Source organism: Falco biarmicus, chromosome Z (genome assembly GCF_023638135.1).
Source record: "Falco biarmicus isolate bFalBia1 chromosome Z, bFalBia1.pri, whole genome shotgun sequence".
In the NCBI taxonomy this organism is placed as follows: domain Eukaryota; kingdom Metazoa; phylum Chordata; class Aves; order Falconiformes; family Falconidae; genus Falco; species Falco biarmicus.
Genome location: NC_079311.1, coordinates 10,630,133 through 10,649,336, shown reverse-complemented (window position 1 = coordinate 10,649,336; position 19,204 = coordinate 10,630,133). Strand labels below are relative to the sequence as shown.

At 40.7% G+C, this 19,204-nt stretch overlaps 1 protein-coding gene and 1 long non-coding RNA gene across 2 annotated transcripts in view; one reads left to right on the top strand and one right to left on the bottom strand.

Annotated features, from left to right (window-relative positions):
* GRIN3A (glutamate ionotropic receptor NMDA type subunit 3A) overlaps positions 1 to 19,204 on the bottom strand; it is a 70,688-nt gene that overhangs the window by 10,038 nt on the left and 41,446 nt on the right. The window contains exons 4-6 of the mRNA XM_056324312.1: positions 9,382 to 9,527; positions 7,810 to 7,925; positions 5,331 to 5,482 (exon numbers count right to left, since the gene is read on the bottom strand). Coding sequence (XP_056180287.1) covers positions 5,331 to 5,482; positions 7,810 to 7,925; positions 9,382 to 9,527 — 414 coding nt within the window. The remainder of the gene's footprint in view (positions 1 to 5,330; positions 5,483 to 7,809; positions 7,926 to 9,381; positions 9,528 to 19,204) is intronic.
* LOC130142417 (uncharacterized) lies at positions 5,387 to 16,776 on the top strand. The gene is made up of 3 exons (XR_008819388.1): positions 5,387 to 5,445; positions 12,283 to 12,346; positions 16,636 to 16,776. It is a non-coding gene; the product is annotated as an uncharacterized LOC130142417 (long non-coding RNA).

Sequence of the window (19,204 nt, the reverse complement as noted above, 5' to 3'; positions counted from 1 at the left end):
GATTTAAAAAAGCTTTGCTGAGATCAAAAAGTTAAATTTTGCAGCACCTCTGTGAAGAAGGAATTTCTTCCAGCTATACCAGGGATAAATGGATATGAAGGGCTGGGTTTGAAACTCATTTGGGCTTCTCAGTAGGTTTGCAAAATCCTATTCATGCTGATGCTTGTATTTAGGTAACTAAGTAGTATTAAAACCTGTGCCTCTTTCCAGATTATGGCATTTCTTGTAGCTGCAGAGACACTGTTATTTATTTATTATATGTTTGTATGACTTTCTGTGCTATCAAAGAAGTAGCACTGAAGTAATATAAGTTTAGCCTTTTCAGGGAGATTATCCTTAGCAAAGACTGGTGACTGTAGCTTTAATGTTTCAAATGCCAGATTTTAAGATACTGTAAATCATTGTCTTACATTAGCAAAACAAGTTCCTTTCTCCTCTTGCTGTGAGGACTTTTGCACGGATCTGGAAAAAGTAAGTCTTTTTCTTTCAACTTAGCCATTTTCCAAGCCCTGTCTTTAGTAGGAGGAAAAAACAATACTTGTCATCTGAATTAGGTGCTGAGGAAATGTCTGCTTCTTGATACCACAGACTGGTGAATTGGGAATAACAACTTTGTCTCCTCAAATAGTGAACTCCCCTCCCCCCCCCCCCGCCCTCATTTTGACAGGTGAATCTAAATCTGTTACTTCTTTCCAGGACACTCAAAACATGCTTCCCCTGGCTCTGTTGTCCAGGATGGACCTTTCTCTTTCATACCATCTTCAGAAACCATGGTGTGCCAGCTAATCTCCGAAACACCCTGCCCTGATCATTACTGCCTGGTCTGAACGGTCAAAACCACGGCTAACTGACAGGCAACTTGGCTGTTCAGGCTATCCACTCTGCCTGCTGTCATAGTGCCTTAGTTCCTTCCATAGCTGTTTTGCTATCATGAGCAGAAAGTTGCAAAGCTGCCATTTCACTGTATTTTGGTTCCCAAAAATGCCACAGAAAGAATTTGCAGTCTCTCCCGAGCTTGGGTGGAGCTAACGTGCTGGAGGGGAAAGGCCTCGGAGTCTGGCTCCTGCTGAACTGGCCTTAGTAAGAATATCAGTAGTGTAGAGGAAGGGCTAATTGTTTTGTGTGCAAATTGAAAATGAATGACACTGATTGTGTACACTGCGCAAATATAACTCTGCCAGCCCCGCTCCCCTCCTGCACCATGCCCTGCTCTAAGTAGGGACTTAGCAAATTTACCACAAAGAAATTCCTTTGAAACTAAAGTATGATAATTTTAAATGAAAAGTGCTCAAGTGATATCACTAGCGACTAGCAATCAGCGTGAACAGCCACTGCTACCAGCAATTACTTGTGATAGAGAAGGTAAAATGCAATTCACTGCAGCCATTCATCCCAAGTTTCAGTTAGCTGCATCCCCTGTGAACGATCCCATGGGTGCTGGCCAGAGTAAGATGCCTGGGCAAGTGCTTTTGCTGAGGAGGTTCATACAAAACAATGGAGTGAAGCCCTACTGACCTCTGCACTTTCAAACTCATCTTTGTTTGGTTTCTTAGCTTGAGGAGTCACTGCAAATTTTCCAGCCCGAGTGTGAATCATGCCTTTCCAAGACAACTGTTTTGAAATACAATTTAGAATGAGCAAAGTGCTGCCAGATAGAGAGATGGAAAGAGCTAGCAGTGAGTTCTGCCACAGGAAGTATGATTTCCCAGTGTAAGATTAGAAAAAAATGATGACTAGGAAGATGAATCCCAAAACAAATATAAAGAAAAAATTAACCTTGGTGGGCAGCAATGGCAGGTGGATAAGAATCAGGTACAGCCTAAAGAGGTAATGACAATAGATATTTCACCCATTTAAGGACTATACCAATCGATATTTCACCTACATATATTCCCATTCTTGGGTCATTAATCTTGGTAACCAGGTGCAGAGTGTCACAGACCAAATTTATCAAAAAGACATAGAAAAATACAAAGCCTTACTCTAGGTATCAAAAGTGTCTAGTTTAGTATATAATCCATGTGAATAACTACCCACTTAGAAATTAAATTATCTTGTTTCTGTGTTGAACATTGCCCACACTTCAGTGAAGCTGTTCAATGTTACTGTGACTGACTGCAGGGAGTCAAGTAACAGGTTTCTGGGCTGTACAGGAGTAAAGGCTACAAACTGACATAAAGATAAGACCAAGAATTCCCGTGCTTCTTTATGTAACAAAGAAAGGGGAAAGCTATGCTTTAGAGAGTATCCACTGCTTGGCCCCCTCAGTTTAGTAAATTTGTCCCAGCTGTGATACTGCAAGTTCCAAAATCTGCAAGTTCTTGGCTGCGAGGAGGGGATGAAGAGGAAGGGATGCTCATGGGAGATGCAGTAGAAGTACAAGGATTCCAGAAAAGGAAGATCTGGAATTGCCAGTGCTTACCCCACAACAGCACAGAATTAAAAGTGGTCTTTTATTTCTGCTCACTCATTCTGATTGCATAAAGCCTTTGAGTACATGAGGATCTGTTCAAAGACAAAGTCTTTTCAGTGACTGGTTTAAGAGTCCTTCAGTTCAGTCACCTGAACCAGCTTATTGGACCTTGGCCTCTGGAGAAAAACTCGACTATGCATGTTGGCTTAGCACAACTGAAGATCAAACAAAGACTGCAGTCAGATAGCCAGTCCCAGAGCAGCTAGACCTGCCTTTCTTTCTGGCCATCACATGGAGGTTACACTTGAAAGACTGAATTACTTGAAAGTATAGCATGTATTCTAGCTGTGATCTCATGCTTAAACCCCTGTGCTTAAAACCTATTCAACATTGAGAAAAAAGGAATTCCATGGGACTATTCATGTGACAAAATTTAATTTTCTTTTCAGACTGGAGCAGCTTTTTTCCCTCCCCCTCTCCCTTTATTGGTAGGTCTTGAGGAATCTTTGAGAATTTAAGCCACGTGTTATTTTTTCATGCCATGAACACAGGGAAGTTTAAAGCTTACCTGGAAACCAATGACTCCCAGTACTGCCTCACTGAACATTGAGGGGTGAATGAAAATCTAGGGAAGCCAAAGAACTAGGTTTGCCTCAGAGATAATGTACTAGCAATAGCTGTGCAGGAAAATAGTATGGTCTTCCCCATACTTTTAAATTGCAAAGGGTTTTCAGAAGAGTAACTGTAAAAATGACATGCTGCTTATCAGATTTTTTTTCTCTCCAGTTTGAATGCAAGTTTTATTTTATCTTTGCTCATGTTTGCTTTTCTCCACAAAAAGACAAATCCAATTGGTTTTATACTGTGCCTTCTGCAGTTTGCCCAGCCAAGGGTTTTTTTCTCTGACAGTATTTGCTATGGCAGAAAAAGACAGTCTTGAGATCCCAAGGCTAAAAGTGGTGGTTTCCAAACCTTTTTTGATAACATACCTCTACTAGTAACTATTAGACGTGCACCCACACCCCCATACATGTATATTTCTTTATAATTTTTTAATATATATTTGTATTACTAGACTTCTAATATTTTCTTCCTGCAACCCAGTGGATTGTCTCATGCACCTGACTCTAGAGACCACTGGCTTAAAGGAGCAATTATATATTCTAGGAGAAACCCAATATTAAATAAAGCCTTTTTTTTTTTTTTTTTAACTGTAAGATGTTTAGAATTGATTCTGTGTCTTAACTATTTCTCTAGGAATACAGAGAATACAGCCCTGGATACAGCTACTGGAGTAAGACCTCATGATCAGAAGAAGCTCCTTACATCTCATCACTGGGAAATTGCTAAGAAGATAAGTTTGTCTCTAAGTTTTAAGAAAGTTGTGGTAATTAATACCATTACCACCTGACAATTTTCTCAGGAAATAGTTCAAAAGATTGTGTTAAAATGTAGAGTAAAAGAGGTCATTGAATGAAGTGCTTGTCAGGAACAGATGTGTCAGCTACAGTAAAAAAGAAAATTCCCCAGATACATGTCTTGTTAGATGGTAATATAATCTTCAGATAAGCTAGATCAGAAAGAGCAGTGAACACATACTTCTGTGTAAACATGCTTTCTTGTGTTGAATTAATCACACACACACAAAAATATAATTGATAAGTTGAATAAATTGAATTTTCTTCTATGAGTGTCTGATGTTAAAATATAATCTCTTTTATACTCATACAGTCTTAATGAAAAAGTAAAAAGTGTAGTAAGACATGCAGAAATACCCCAACAATCTATGTATTAAAGTAATCAAGTAAAGATTTTCTTGGTCTTGTATGTAAAAAATGCTAGTTTTTTAGTGATTTAGTCAGCAGTCAAAAGGTTGCAGCCAAGATGCTCAAGTGACCATTCAAGAGTGGGAGTCAGAGCCCTAGGACACTGGCCTTCTCTTTTAAGGAAAATGGTCATGCCCCACTTCCCTGGGGAACACAGAATTGGTTTGATATTTGGCTGAGCACTCTGAGGAGACGGCATACTGCTAGCTGCGTGTTTTCTACCAGTGAGAATATGTAACCTACGTCTTTTGGAAGACCTTGAGCTAAAAGTGTATGCTCTACACTTCAGGCATTGCTGGATCTTTTGATTCCTCAGTACTTTATCTCTTTATATTTGACAGTCTAGGGAATTTGATGAAAACCTGCTATTCTAATAAGAGGAGTCTTTTTCTCATAAATAATGGCCTACACCTTCAGCTTCCACAAGCTGGCATAACTCCTCTGATTTGATACCAGGACTTAAATCCATGGAGATTTACTTCTGTCTTCTGCAGATCTACTTAGATATGAGACCTGCTTCTCTTCTGTTCTTAGCATGGTATCTTAGTGGACCATTTCTAGACTGAAATCCTGTCTTTGGTACAAGTAGCTGCCACCCATGTTAGGAAGTGGTCAGGGTTATATTTGAAATGTGGGCTGTACTAAGTACCTACTCTTTCTGTTTCTTTTGCTCTTGGCCTCTGTGTTAGATATTTTAGCTATCATTCCAGTGTAAGATGGACCAGGACCACTGGCAGATCCTCTAGATGGCGATACACACAATTGAGTGTAACCAGATAGGTTTGTTGTGCAGTGTGCCAGATCTCTTTTTTCAGTGCTACATTACATGCCCTGTTTGTCTCCAGAAGTGCTCTCTGATGCATGCTCTGCATGCCTAACTTGGCAGCATAGCCTTTTTGATGTTTTTCTTGTGCTCTGATCTGAACACTGCTGGGCTTAGCATCTCTGGCTTTTGAAGCCTAATGTCTCCCTTCAGCTGCAGACCATCTCTGTCATGGATGTACATCTACGGCTGCACATTGTGAATGAGGGGAAATAATTAGCAACTTAAGAGCAAATCCTCATTTATGTGACCCAGGTTCATCACTTACCTCCGTGACCGCAAAGCTTCTTTTCCCACATGGAACAACCTTGTACCATTTGTCGTGCAGAACATCCATGAAACCATGGGACTTGTACTGGCTTATCAGTTCAGAGATGTTTGAGGTGAGTGGAGAATTGGGAGGCAGACCAATACCATATCCTAGAAGGACAAACAGTACAATCATCTTTCTCTTGTTTGCTTTTTGCTAAAGTATGTTCATTTTATTCAGCTATCAACTGATCAAGACATCACAGATCAAGTTGGTGATCAGCAAGCCAGTTCAAATCTGGATGCTGGCTTACCATGAACTGAGAATGGCGAGATGAGACTTGCTGTGTAAAGTAGCCTAATACAAACAGAATATGCAAATTCAAAATTATGAAGGCCAGAAAAATAGTATGTAAAATCTGAGGTTCAAAACCTTACGACGGCAGTACAGAGAGATGAATAAATCTGTCTCATCCCTACAAACAGTCTTTTACATGTCCGTGCCATGGGTTCTTCTTTTTTACCTTGTTTTAGCAATGTGAAAAGGCCTGAATGGCAAGTTAACCATTCTGTGATCCCTTTACACTTTTAGAGCAGTGGATGCTGCTCTAAAGTACATTTTAGTGACTGTGGTGTCAGGTGTGACTTTTTCTTTTCTTCCTATGTATTTTCTGATGAGGAGCTGTGTGCATGTAAATGTATATTGGAGCAGCCTGTACTGTTGTCACACAGCAATTTAAAGCCCAGGGGCTATGCTTTCCGTTCATGCAGTTTTGCTCTGGCAGTGACACAGACCTTCAGATGGCCATAAATACAGTTTTTAGCCTCTGTTGTCTTTTACCACATTAAAGTTCTGTTAAAGGGCTTAGCATAAGTGAAAATGGATTCAGTAACTCTAAATATGGTCTTTTAGTTTGCAGTATCTGGGTTTTGACTTTAGAAAAACAAATACAATTCATGCTTGGAAGACATGCAACTGCATGCAGAGATGCCCTGCCAACTGCCCGCAGAGATTCCTTTCTAGCCCACTGTGGATTTTTGTTTTTCAGTTCAGAATTCAGAATTTCAGTTTCCTTTAAAAAAACAACAACAAGGAAGAAACAAAAAAAACCCCACAAATGTACATAAGTGATAAATTTGCTGAGTGGCTTGCTTTTTAATCATGCAGAGTGATGTGGTGATATGCATACGTACAATGCCAATAGTCTCCCTTGCTGCTGATTTTTGTACATTGTATCTATATTTGCATCTGGATGTATTTGCTAATACTAAAGGACTAGTGTCATAGAAGGCATAGCTAGGGTTCATGAATACCACATTTTCAGCATATCTAAGTGTTTTGTAATAGGGTGATGTGAAGTCCAGTTATGTAAAGACATATAGATTGGGGTTTATTTGTTTTTTCTGTATTGAAATCTCATTTACTTGATACTTGATTCAAAGTTGTGGAAGCTGATGGTTTACTTCAGTAAAGCTGACCTTTCTGAAATGGAAGATTTATCAGGTTGCACGCGCATGGTGAAACACACAGCTGCACACACACAAATCCTGCTACAGCCTGAACAGCTCTCCAAGCACCTATCCCCCCTGGTAACATAAAGAAAAGAAGAAAATGGATTGCTTTCAGGTCTCTGTTATGAATTCCAATGGGAGACACACTGATGATGTATAGCAAAAAGGAGTGTTCTACAAAATGCCTGGTGCTGGTGACTTGTAGCTGAAATGATTAAAATGCTCAGCTTTCTCTGGCCTTCATTTAGTGTATTGCCTTCCTCAATCAGGTTTGAACATTTCTGAAGGAGATTGTTTTAATGTGTGATGGGAATGGTCAGAGTGATTGCCTTTGGAAGCAAGGAAAGAAGGAGCTTCAATCATTTTCATTGGCCATCTATCACAAAAAGCTGCTAATGTGCTCACCTGTGCTGGAAGCAGCTTCAGACAGCCCTGCTTCCAGGCTGCCTTCCGATCTGTCCTTGCTAATACACCAGGGCTGCAGGAGGCTGCATGCCATGGTAGGCTCCCTTCTTCAGCTGCAATTAGCTACGGATTCAGTGGGAGCCTTAAGCTGACGTTTAAAATGGGAACAGTACTCATCTGCTTCAGATGAGAGTAAAACTGTAGAACAGCATTTTGAACATACTTCACTGAGTTTTGAACATCTGTAATGGAAGTGAGCCTACAAAAAGAAAGCCTGACTTCAGGAGCGACTTTTATTTCATTGTGAGCAGTGAAACGGACTGTACCTCCTACTTGTTTTGAGATGTACTGTCTGGAATCATTCCTATATGGAGCATGGCAACAGATGGTTCAAGGGATCTGGAAGCTCAAAAACCACAAAAAGGGTGAAACCGTCGTTCTGCTTAATCACCGAGAATTTTACCATAATCTTCAGGGGGTCCACACTTTCACCTGTATACTTTCACTGAGAATACAAAATCACAATAAAGCAAATTCAACCCATAAGAAATAGAGCAGCATGTTATAAAACTGATTATTACCTTCAATGGCAAAGGGTTTTCCCACAGTTAGAAGCTTGCAGTCAGCATCTATTGATACTTCATAATCTAAGAGTGCTTTATCCATGATGAAGGCATCAAGTTTCTCTGGATCATGCCTGTGTTCAACATCAGAGTCAGCAACAGAATCACTCTGCAGTCTCAAACTCAAATCATACTCACTAAACGTTTATCTATGTGGTTTTCTGGAAGATTACTGAATGAAAACAGAGACCGGGGACTGCTATTTGCACATCTGCATTTAAAATGCAAAAACTGATTTATATTTTGAGGAGGCGAATTGTACACAAAATACAAACTTTGTGCATCTAGAGCAGGACAATGGGCATAAGACTTACTTTGCTCCCATGAAATACTACTGAAAGATGGAAAATACTACAATATGTTAGACTTCAACTCAGTTGAAAGGTAGCACAAAGCTTTATTGGAAAAGATTAACAATTGCTAAAATACTAGTGCTGTCCTGGTTTCTTTGTGATGTTTAAGCTATGGTCATTACAGCAAAAATGCAGGAGATAACTCATTCAAGTGTTTCTCCTCCTTTCTCCTTAAATATGAAGTAAATTAATTTCCTTCACCCAGATAAGCTTCTCCTCTATGTTCAGTCTTCATGAACACAGAGGACTGAATTTTACCAACATAATAATTTCTGAATAGCACATTTGCATTAAATGATGATATAAATGAACAGTTGTGGTGCCTGTTCTCATCTGATCCAGGGACTGCACCCTCCATTCTTGTCACTTTAAAGGTCTGGGTGGTTTCCCAATGTGAAGTTACATTACTTCATTGATTTCTATGGATTGATTCCAGTTTTACCCAAAGGAACTGCCACATGTCTTAATTATCATTAGGGTGGGTCTGGGAAAAATACATAAATAGGAAACAACTTCTGGTGAAAAATTCTTAGGCCATCTGTTATGCAACTTCTGTGTGTAAAATAATGAATTATTTCAAGCTTGTTATCACCTCTCCTGTTTCCTGGCAGGCTGAATCAACTGTGTGACCCCAGGTCATTAGGCACAAATGTTTCTGAAACACAGTGATACCATGATTCCCTAAAGCAAGATGACTTGGTGTTTATTACTTTTTACCAGTCTAATGCTTCTTCTACTCACTTTAATGATAAATGCTTTACAGTTTCTCTCTGAAAACCTTCTCTCCTCCCAGCCTGCTGAAGATGGCGAGGAACCTCATCGCAGATTTTGTTTGGACTGTGATGGGTTTTTTTCTGAATGTTTCTTACTACCTGATGAAGGGCTCCCAAGCACAGAAACCTACCAGGACTTGTATGTTGCCCATACTTGATTGCACCCTAGCAGTTAGTGTGAAGCACTGCTTTCACCTGGAAACACTCCAGCTGGTGCTACACTACCTTGCTGTCCAAGTCTCCCTCCCTCCAGGTGACTATGTGCCTTGCCTATCTATCTGCCACACTCCCTTCAATGACTGTTTCGTGGGATAAGTGACACTGAAAGCGGGGAACCCATCACCATCTTACTACTGTGCATTCTGGTCAAGGGACCAGATCTGCTGTTGCATGCAGAGGCTCACTTTAGATAAGCCACTCCATCCGTGGTTGCAGGGACATTGTACCGTCGCATGTACTCATGCATCTCTGGGAAGCTTTGCCTCACATAGTCTTCTGCGCTGCTTTCTCGCACGGTTCCAAACCGAAACCCTTGGGATGGGTGGTGGAGCTGAGGAGATGAAATTACAGATTAGCAGAGTCACTTGCCTCCTTCATGTCTGGTATCTTGGTTTTATGCGTGAACAGTCTGTCAGAAATTCTCAGCATTCATAGACCTCCCTCTGGTGTTTTCCTGCAGTCAGCTTTCCACATCACAGAAAAAGTTTGAAAAGACTTACCAGGTGACTGATCAACCTCTTTGTATACTCTCAGGATTTTCTTCAACTGTCATAACATTTGCCTTAAGACAGACACCCTGAACCCCCCAATCCAGGTGTTTACATGGATTATTTGTCTTTAAACCACTCAATGTTTCAGGAAGTGTTATAAGAAGCCTCCAGGATCCACTTTGTGGGGCTTCAGGTACCCAGCAAAGGACCCACAGTTTGGGTTTGTTTTGACAGAGTGTCTTTTATTGAATCCTTAAGGATGAGATTCAGTCTTCTGCAGAAGGGTAGCACCACCATTTCATTTCTAGAAGCCCAGACACCATACCACAGACCGCTGCTGTCTTTGCTGCCATTCTCCACAGAGATACTAAGGACTGAAGTGTTGTGGACACCAAGAAGTCTCCCCTGGCACTGAGAAAGAGGAAGAATACTCCTCAGCACAGCCCAGGCTGTAAGCTTGACTACTAGGCTATACACACACAGACGATTTTTGCAGTTCTGTGTCTCTTCCATTTCACAACCGGCTCCACCTTCTGTATTAAAACCCTGAGTAGTTTGCATGTTTACAAGTTTCACAGACCTCTGTTTCTAAAGTAGCCTGTTTGTCTTTTGAGCATTTAGTGACTCGTGGGAAATTCCCAAATTGCAGTGGAGGTGTCAGGCAGCGTCCTCTGCTACACCAAGCACTTCCTTGAGATGGCTGAGTGTTGCCAAGACCATACTAATTGTAAAGCCTTCAGCAACGTGCAGGCCTCTAAAAGGTCAAACTTTCAGAGCACAGGAAGCCAAATAAAGCTAAGGCTGAAGTAGTCATGCATTGTTTGATTCCCAGGAAGCTCATGGTCTTCACAGCAGCTTGCAAAGGTGATCTCACCATGGCCATGCTCTGCTTTGCAATGATCAAGCAAAGAGGTGTTCTGCCAGTCCATCTGGTTCTCTGCATTATCATCTATGTAAAACAGAGTGCAGGGCAACATAAAGCCATACAAAAGACCTTTCCCACTCTTCTCTTCAATGACTCCATGGATAATTTTAAGAATAACAGAGGTAGGACATAAATGCACTGTCATCCAGTTCAGTCTGAAAAAGAAATCAATGTTTGCTCTGAAACGCGTCACCTAGTTCACTCTGGAAAAGTTCTTTTGGATGGTATTTGATGTCCTGGAAGGTATGAATATACTGTATTTCTGGTAATTTTTATCTATAAAATGGGCAGGTGCTTTCCACATTGTGCTCTGCTGATCTGGTCCACGTTGCAACCCAGGAATGAGACCTGTGCATAAACACAAGATTGTGGGTGTGGAGGGAGTCTTGACATGTTTTCTGATCTATTTTGGTCTGGATGACTACAAGACAAGAAAGGCAGGCTGTGCTTCCATCTGGAGATGGCCGTAGTGGATGCTGTGCTATAAGGATTGTGGGTGCAGAGGGAAATGTTCTTGCCTGTAAGTGTGGAAGCAGCATTCAAGTGCCAGAAAACACATAACAGAGAGTTGTGCTGTGGCAATACATTATGAAGACTTCCAGCATAATGCTTTCAACCCAAATCTAGGTCTAGTCTCGAGATGTTGACAATGACCTGCTTAAAGAATGACCTTGGAATGGGCTCCATGCACTCTATGTCCCAAGAAGCTTGTTGCCACAGTCAGTACTATTTTTCTTAGGTTTTATTTCTTGGCAATTTCAGTGAGGAGACTGAAAAACCCACTGAGTCTCAACACTGAATCATACTCCCACCTTCCAAGTCAACTTAAGTGTTGTGATATTTGTGGCCCACCTGGTGATGCCAACTGCAGTGCAGCATCGAATCTGCAGATAAAGACTGCTGATGCCTCACTTCACTGGAAAGTATCCCTCACTCCAGACTGTCACCGATGTCTACATCTAGCTACACATTTAAGACTCTATGAGAAATGCTAGTACAAAAGACTAGAGTAAACTAGATGAGTTTACTAAACTGCACTTCTGTGTAATTTTCTGTCCCAAATGCTTTATTGAGGACTGTCCATGCTTTGCTTAGTGTCAGGCACATCGACAAATTTCATCACAAATGATGACAACATTGGAAAATGTATTAGATCAAAAGTCCACCTGGCTTTATATCCTGTCTCTAGCAACACCATATGTCTGGTGGGAAGTACTGGAAAGTCCATGAAAGGAAGTTATGTAGTGATCCTTCGTATCCTACACTCTACCCGCTTATGCTAATCTATGCTTTTTCTTGAGTGTAATTATGTGTCTGTGGTTTTGGCTGGGCCAGTTAAATTTCTTCATAGTAGATGGTACTGTGCTGTAGGACCCTTGACTCCTTTTATGAAGGATAAATCTTAGTAGTGTTCTAATCCTCTATGTCTTTTGGAACTTATACTTTCTTCTTACTGATGCTTATCCACATAGGGAAAAGGTTTGCTTGCACCTATATGAATAGCATATTAACAACATAAAATGCTGCCAAAAGCAGATAACAGACTACCTCCATTACCTTCACTGCTAATCTACTAAAACTTCTAAGGCTTACTTGCTTCAACAGAAGATAAAAATTCAGGATGGAAACAAAACTCATCAGTTGTCGCTGCGCTTTCTTACTTTCTGTAGTCCTCTCCACAGAAGATTCTGTGAAAAGATGGAAACCAGAAATACCTGTGTCCCACCAGGACAGGTAAATACCAGTGTCTTCCTGTGAGTCTTGCCTTATTAGTTGTCTTTTTTTAAAATTTATCTTTTCTGTTTCTTATGCTTTGTTTCTTTTGTTTCTTATATTTTAAAAGTCCTATGTTGAAAGAGTCTTTCTGTTTTCTTTACTCCAATAACAAAACCCTAATGCCTAGGGCTGCAGAGAAATCATGAACTCTGAAAAATCAGCATTTGAAGAATCACAGTTTGAAGAGTCAGGGAAAGATTTTTTTTGGCAATTTGGAGGAGACTTGCTTTATTACCAGTAATAGCAAATATAAAAGCTATCTTATTAAGAAGAAATAGTTGTCAAAATTACAAGCTTTTCTACAATGTAGAGACTGCACTTCTATCTATACACTACTGTGTTTTTTCATTCAAAGCTCAGTCAGTGTGAAAGGTGAATAACCATTTTAAAGCTGGTAATGGTCACAGGAACTGCTGACACTTTTTGTATCTGTAGAGTACCTGGAGATTTGCTGGTAATTCAAGTATGTTTAAAAGTGAATGAATGCAACAGCTGCAGATCAATGTCCAGACATGAGTTTCTTGGCACTCAGCTTCAACAACCTTACAGGGTCCCTCCAAAATCACACGTCTATGGCTGCAACAAATCAAAAGAACACGGTTTAACCTAGAGAAAGGCTTTCAGGGGACACTAAGTCCTGGCTTGGCAGTTCATTGAACGAGATGTAAATAGAGCTATGGGTACAGATAATATACCCCTCTTTATTAATTTCTTTAACTAACAGACCTCCCTTTTGAAGACCTGGAAGCAAAGGAAATAACTTGTTCTTTTTAAAAGGGACATTGCTCCTAAAAGTAATTGCTCCTCACCCAGTAGGCTAACTGCAGTCCCAAGTGGTGCACTTTCCTCTGCAGTGCATGGGAGCTAAGTGTTGCTGCTGCACGTGGCAAGTAACCAACCCTGTGAACGCTAGCTAGCAAGGCCACCACAGCACCACAGCAAACTGCAACCTATGCTAGCTGAGTTGGTGAGTGGGAGAAGTAGGGGAATGACAATGGCCTGGGCAATGTAACAGTCTTTATATAAATATCTCAATGGAATACTCAAAAGCCCATGTTTTTTTAGGGGTTAAAGAGCTATTTAGTGTTGCTTGTGAAGGCTCTAGCAGCTAACAATATCACTTCTGCAGCTGAAATACTGGAGATGAGGGATTTCATGTTAGTAAACTGAGTTTTGTATCTGAAACATTAGTGTATACCATGAACGGCCATTCTACTTACATGCATCTCAAATTCTTAGAACTATGTCCCCAAGTCTACTGTGAGAAAGCTGTTGTGTATGAAGTTGTGAGACACATGGTCACCTCCCATTTGGATCTGGGTTAGTATGTGGGGCAAAGTCAAGAGCTGGTCATGAGAGCCCTCAGAGCAGAGGGATGCAGTGCCAGAGGGGGTTAAGCACTTGTCTTGAATCAGTACTCTGACTTCCCAGGTTCAAGGCCGTGGAATGTTAACACCAGATGATCTTACGATCTTGCTGCATAGGTCTGGGATGTACGTTTTGGGAAGATGACCCACCTTCTGTGAAGTCAGAGCATTTGGGTGGGAGGACTAGGAAATGCTGCTGGGAAGTTCAGGATACAGGTGCAGAAGAAAGGCTAAATTGCTTTGGAAGTGAGTATGCTTTCTGGAATTGGGGCACCAATGCTGTCCTTGTGACCTCTGAGGACCATATATACTGTGGGATGCATGGGATATGCTGGTATTTCCAAGAACAAGTCTCACTGTTCAAGAAAACATACCATGGGTAAGAAAACAAACAAGGGCTAATGTTTTCTTACTGTCTAAGAAAACAAAGGATAACATGAATGCCTCCGAGTGCTGAGGAGGTGAAATGGTTGTTGGGTCACTTCAGCACTGAGTCAGGGAGGTTACAATAGTGTTTAAGGATACTCAAGAGCTTTTCAGAACATCCAGCTTCTCTGGCGGTGCCAAGAAAGGCTTTGGGACTTCTCAGAGTCTTATGTACCTTGTATAGCATTGTGCTACCAGATGAATGATGTTTGTGCTGTTTACTGCCAAAATCAAATACTGCAGCTACCAGTTGCCTTGGATTGTCACCCTACTTCTAGACCTTCTTGGTTTCTATCTTCTGTTGTTAAAACATCTGCTGAGTGGGAAGGGAGAACTTGTTTTACTTGGGAAGATGTTGAGAAGAATTGGGCATCTGCATACATCTACAGCTTGGAGTGCCAATTATGCATGAAAATACCAATGTGATAAAACCACAGGAACAGAAACAGGAAAACAGTCCTGAATTCAGGGATTTTGCATTACTTGTCACAATCCAGTTTATGTAATGTATGTATCTATGTATGTATGATAAAGTCCATTGCATTCAGTGCCATCAGCTAGGCTGAGAACACCTAGACTCAGGTTTGAAGACAGTCAGGCATAGAAATCTGCTATGCAAGTTGGAATTTAAAACTGAAAATGCATGAGATGCTGCCAGCAGTTAACCTTGACATACTCTGAAGTTGGGCTGTTGTGTTTTGAGGCCTTTCTAGGAGGTTCTGGTTTCTGTATGACCTTCCAGTGCTGCAAAGCTAGATCTGGCTTGAAGACTTTTCACCCCTTAGTGCCCTGGTTGTTATAATTTTGAAGTTTGCATCACACTTGATTGTCATGTATTTATGCAGTATGTAAGACCTCCAAGTGTTCAAAATACAAATACAGTGAAAAGATGGTCTCAGCTCCAAAAAAGCAGGCAATATGGTATTGGCTTCTCATCCCAGGGAGTTTGAGCTTAATGGGAGCTGTGAAGAGACAATGAAGGTCTAAAGACAGCAACTGTTAGGAAGTGAAATTACAGTTATTTTCTACAAGCAATGAAGTGACTGAAATCTAGGAAATGCTTTCCCAGTATTTGATACTCTAACTGCCTCACTGAATCTGATTCAGAACTATTCTGTGCATCTTGATAGCTGGCTGGAGGAAAAATGCTTCAGGAGCTCAATTTCTAATGAGCATCTCAAATCATTAAAATGATTTCATCATTCATTCAGTTAACCTCTTCTTTCCAAAATTCAATGCCATGGATTATTCTTTGAGGAAAATGAGGAAAGGGCAACTCAATATGCAGTGGAGTGCATTGCCAGAGACTGGATTCAGCTTCCACCACCACCTACACTACTGCTTTTCAATTTTAATAGGGTACAGAAAGGGGAAACATAGCTAAAAACACTTTCCTAACTTTTACAACAACTTCTGAAGAAAAATTATTATAAAAAGGTTTCAGTAGCTCTGCCCTGTGACACCGTGCTGGTTACCTGGTGTAACACCAAGCGTGGTGTTTAATGAACATCTCGTATATCAGCAGAATTGCTGTTAGTGCCAGCATGATCTCTGCCAGGGAAACTTGTGCAGAATCTTTCACTGGCTAATCACTGGAGAGGGGCAGCATTAAGTGGTCTGCTCTGCTGTGAAGAACTGGCTTGCTTTTAGAGATCTACTGTTTTGCAGTGAGTCTTCTGTCTTCAGCATATGAAGCAATACCATTTTATCTTGCCTTATGTAACAATACATTTAAGTGGTCATCTAGCTGCTAATAGATTTCTCATGACCCAAATGCAATTGGTAGTGCTAAGTAAAGTTTCAGGGGAGAAAAGAAAAAAATAAATGAAATTTCAAAAAATCCAAACAATTTTCATGGGCTTTTCCCTACTTGTCTGCAAGAATTTTGGAAAACCAACCAGTGAATATTTATGGGGTGCAGAGGGAGATGAAAGGAAAGAAAAATATTCACAGTGAAGCACATGAATTTCAAATGTTAGCAGATGAAAATGCACAGCTGAACTTCAGGAGGTGGAGGCTTTGTTCAGAAACTGTCCTATGTGTTCAGGCTTGGGAGTGGAGACATTCCCAGGGCCTCCAGGAGATGGTGTATGCAGAATACATTTGAAAACTCACTTTCTCTTCTCTGTTGCGAAAAGTGTCAGTGGAGCCGATTGTTGGTTTACCAGGATAATGTCAGGTTTTGATAAAATCCTGTCTTTTTGAATCCAACTCAGCTAGGTCATTACTAGACATAAATCCTTACAGCTGCATTGAAGTCAATAAGTTTCAATCTAGAAACAAATGCATGGTCCAGTACTGACAGTTTATTCTTCTGCATTACAACAAGAGCATACATGAAAAAAATTGTCACCTAGGTCTCTGTCTAAAAGTATAAAGCCTCTGTACTGACGGTCCCTGCGTGAGTGCTAATAATTACTGATAAGACCTGCTCTGCTCCTCTGTGTGTTGCAGAAGCTGTACAGCTAAGGATGAGACTGGGGACTCCAGCCTGTGGTAGGCAGGTTAATTTCTGAAGATTGCCCTGCTGACTGAGTTGCTGGGCAGTGTTCTAGTGCAAAAAGCTCTGCAAGAACAGAACTCTGGTGATGAATTTAAAGGTGTGTTTATCTCTGTTTCTTAATAGTACTTCAAGGGTTTTCGGGATTTATTTCAGCTGGGATTTATTTCAGGAGAGCTGACAACTGTAAGATAGCAAATTATTGTAGGAAAAATGGATCAACTGAGGAAAAATCAAAGGCATGTAATTCTCAACAGGTAATACATCACTGTTTCCAGTTGTACTTCAGCAGCACAAAACAGCTGTAAATGCCCCAGACTGAGTCACTTCTCTGACCATGTTCTTCCACTTCCTACCTGTAACACAGGACTAATGCTGCTCTGAAGGCAGCTGAATTCCTTTTCAAATTAGAAGCAAGGGAAGGAGAGCTGTTTGGCTGAATACATGCTCAAACTATCAAAGAGACATGGGAGATTTCTGGTTAAATAATCCCCCTTATCTCCCCACCCCGAGTCTCAGGTCTGCGATGAAAAGCTATCACAGTTCTCTACAAGCAACTGAAGGCTCGAGGGGGAAGCCTAACGTGACAGTTGCTTAAAGTGCAGGTAACTCTCATCTTCAAAACAATAATTTTTCAAACAATTTTTCTTAAAAATTTCTCCTTTTTCAGCTGTTGCTGGTTGTTTAGAGCACTTGTCAGTCCTCCTGCCCCCTGGCCATATGGCAATTGTCCCCCAGGTACCAGGAGTGAAGACAATCCTCTGTGGTGACGCTGTCTAAACTTGCAAGGCAAGGCTAGTGCTCTGTGGTTTCCAGGAAAGGAACACAAAACCATTTCATGTTGCAGATGGGTTACCAGTTACTAGGATGAAGAGGTTTCCAAGTGCAGAACTGTGTCTGGGAATTGTGGAACTGCCTACCAGCACTGTCCTAATTTCTTAAATATGTTATTTGCTATTGGCTTTCAGTTCAACAGCATCAAATGAAGGTAAATCAGAAGGAGTCCTTTGTTACTAACAGATCCAACTTAGAAATTAAATGTTATTTTTTTTCCTTCTTGGAATCAGTTTGGAACAGTGAGGCATGTGTCAAGCACAAAGTGTAAAAGAAAAATGATGGGCTCATTCGGATGCCTTGACCTCTGGCACTGTGAAATATGGATGACAGTGTTTGACTTTACCTGGTGATCAGTCAAATCTTACTGTACTCAATAAAAACGACTTTTTCTTTAGAGGGCTAGACCCTTGGCATCCCTGAAATCCAGGGGATCACTGTGGGAGCTGACTGAGCACTTTTATTACTAGGAAGGTGAGCCAGGCTGGTATCCAGTTCTATGTTTATAGATCACAGTGGCTGTGACTTTTGTGAACAACAATAAATATCCTCAATGAGGCTAGGTCAGCTGTACAATGATCTTCCAGCTGTCAGGCAGTAAGAACAACTTTACACATCTTCACTGTTCTCTGCTACTCTTTGCCCGTTAACTTCATTAATGTCTTCTCTTCATATTTCCCTGCTTGCACCTATTTCTTGCAAAGGTCTGAGCCCTATTTATAATGCAGTTGCTATTTCTGGTAGTGGGCTTGCTTTGCTTTTTTTTAAAACGACATGACATACAGGTGTACTGCAGCTTAAGCTGGCAAGAAGTCATAAAAAAGCAGGTCTTGATGGGAAAGGAAACTTGATTTGGAGAACACTGGATTATCTGATAAACTGGATATGAGAATGATAAAAATCCAAACTAGACAGATTCTGAGTCTCCAAAGCTGTAACTTTACAAGAAAGCTTCAATAAGGTAATGGGGAAGCTAAACAATTCAGGTGTTCAGCACCGTAAATTACATGGGGAAAATAGAGAAGCCAAGATTTCACCTCCATCGATTGCAGGTGTCTTTCATTCCTGTATGAGATGGCTCTGCAATGCCTGCTCTTTAATCTGACCAGAGTTTGATACTTAATTTCTCCTTTGTCTGAGATTTTTTCACTTTGGCCTCTGTGACACAGTTCTCTTGAGTTCAAATCCGTCGCTGACTTATTAATACTCAGAAAAGCACCACGTATTAATTAGCAGGATGCAATGCTGTGAGTCACGACCTTCCTGAATCCAATGACTTCCTGCACAGAAACATATGCTCTATAGATTTTGCAGCCAACATCTTTTAATTGTAAAAAGAAAAGAATCCTGCAGTCCTGTACATATACTAACCTCCACGGGAGCAATAAGACTTCTGTTAACACCACTGAGTTTGTTGGTTGTTTTTTTGCTATACAATTTAATGCATTAATGCATATTTAAATACATGCTATTTCATTACATATTTAAGACATAGCAGTGCAAGTGGTGCTCCTTATAATGATTCATCTTAGGCTGCTGCAGTGAAAGACCATAGCAGTCTTTGAGAGCATTTTCTTCACTATAATTCTTACATGACTTTCTTTTTTTCAGGAAGAAAATGTATCGATAAACACACAACAGTTACGGCCTCACTCTAAAACTTGCTGAACTTTGAGGTAAAACATCATT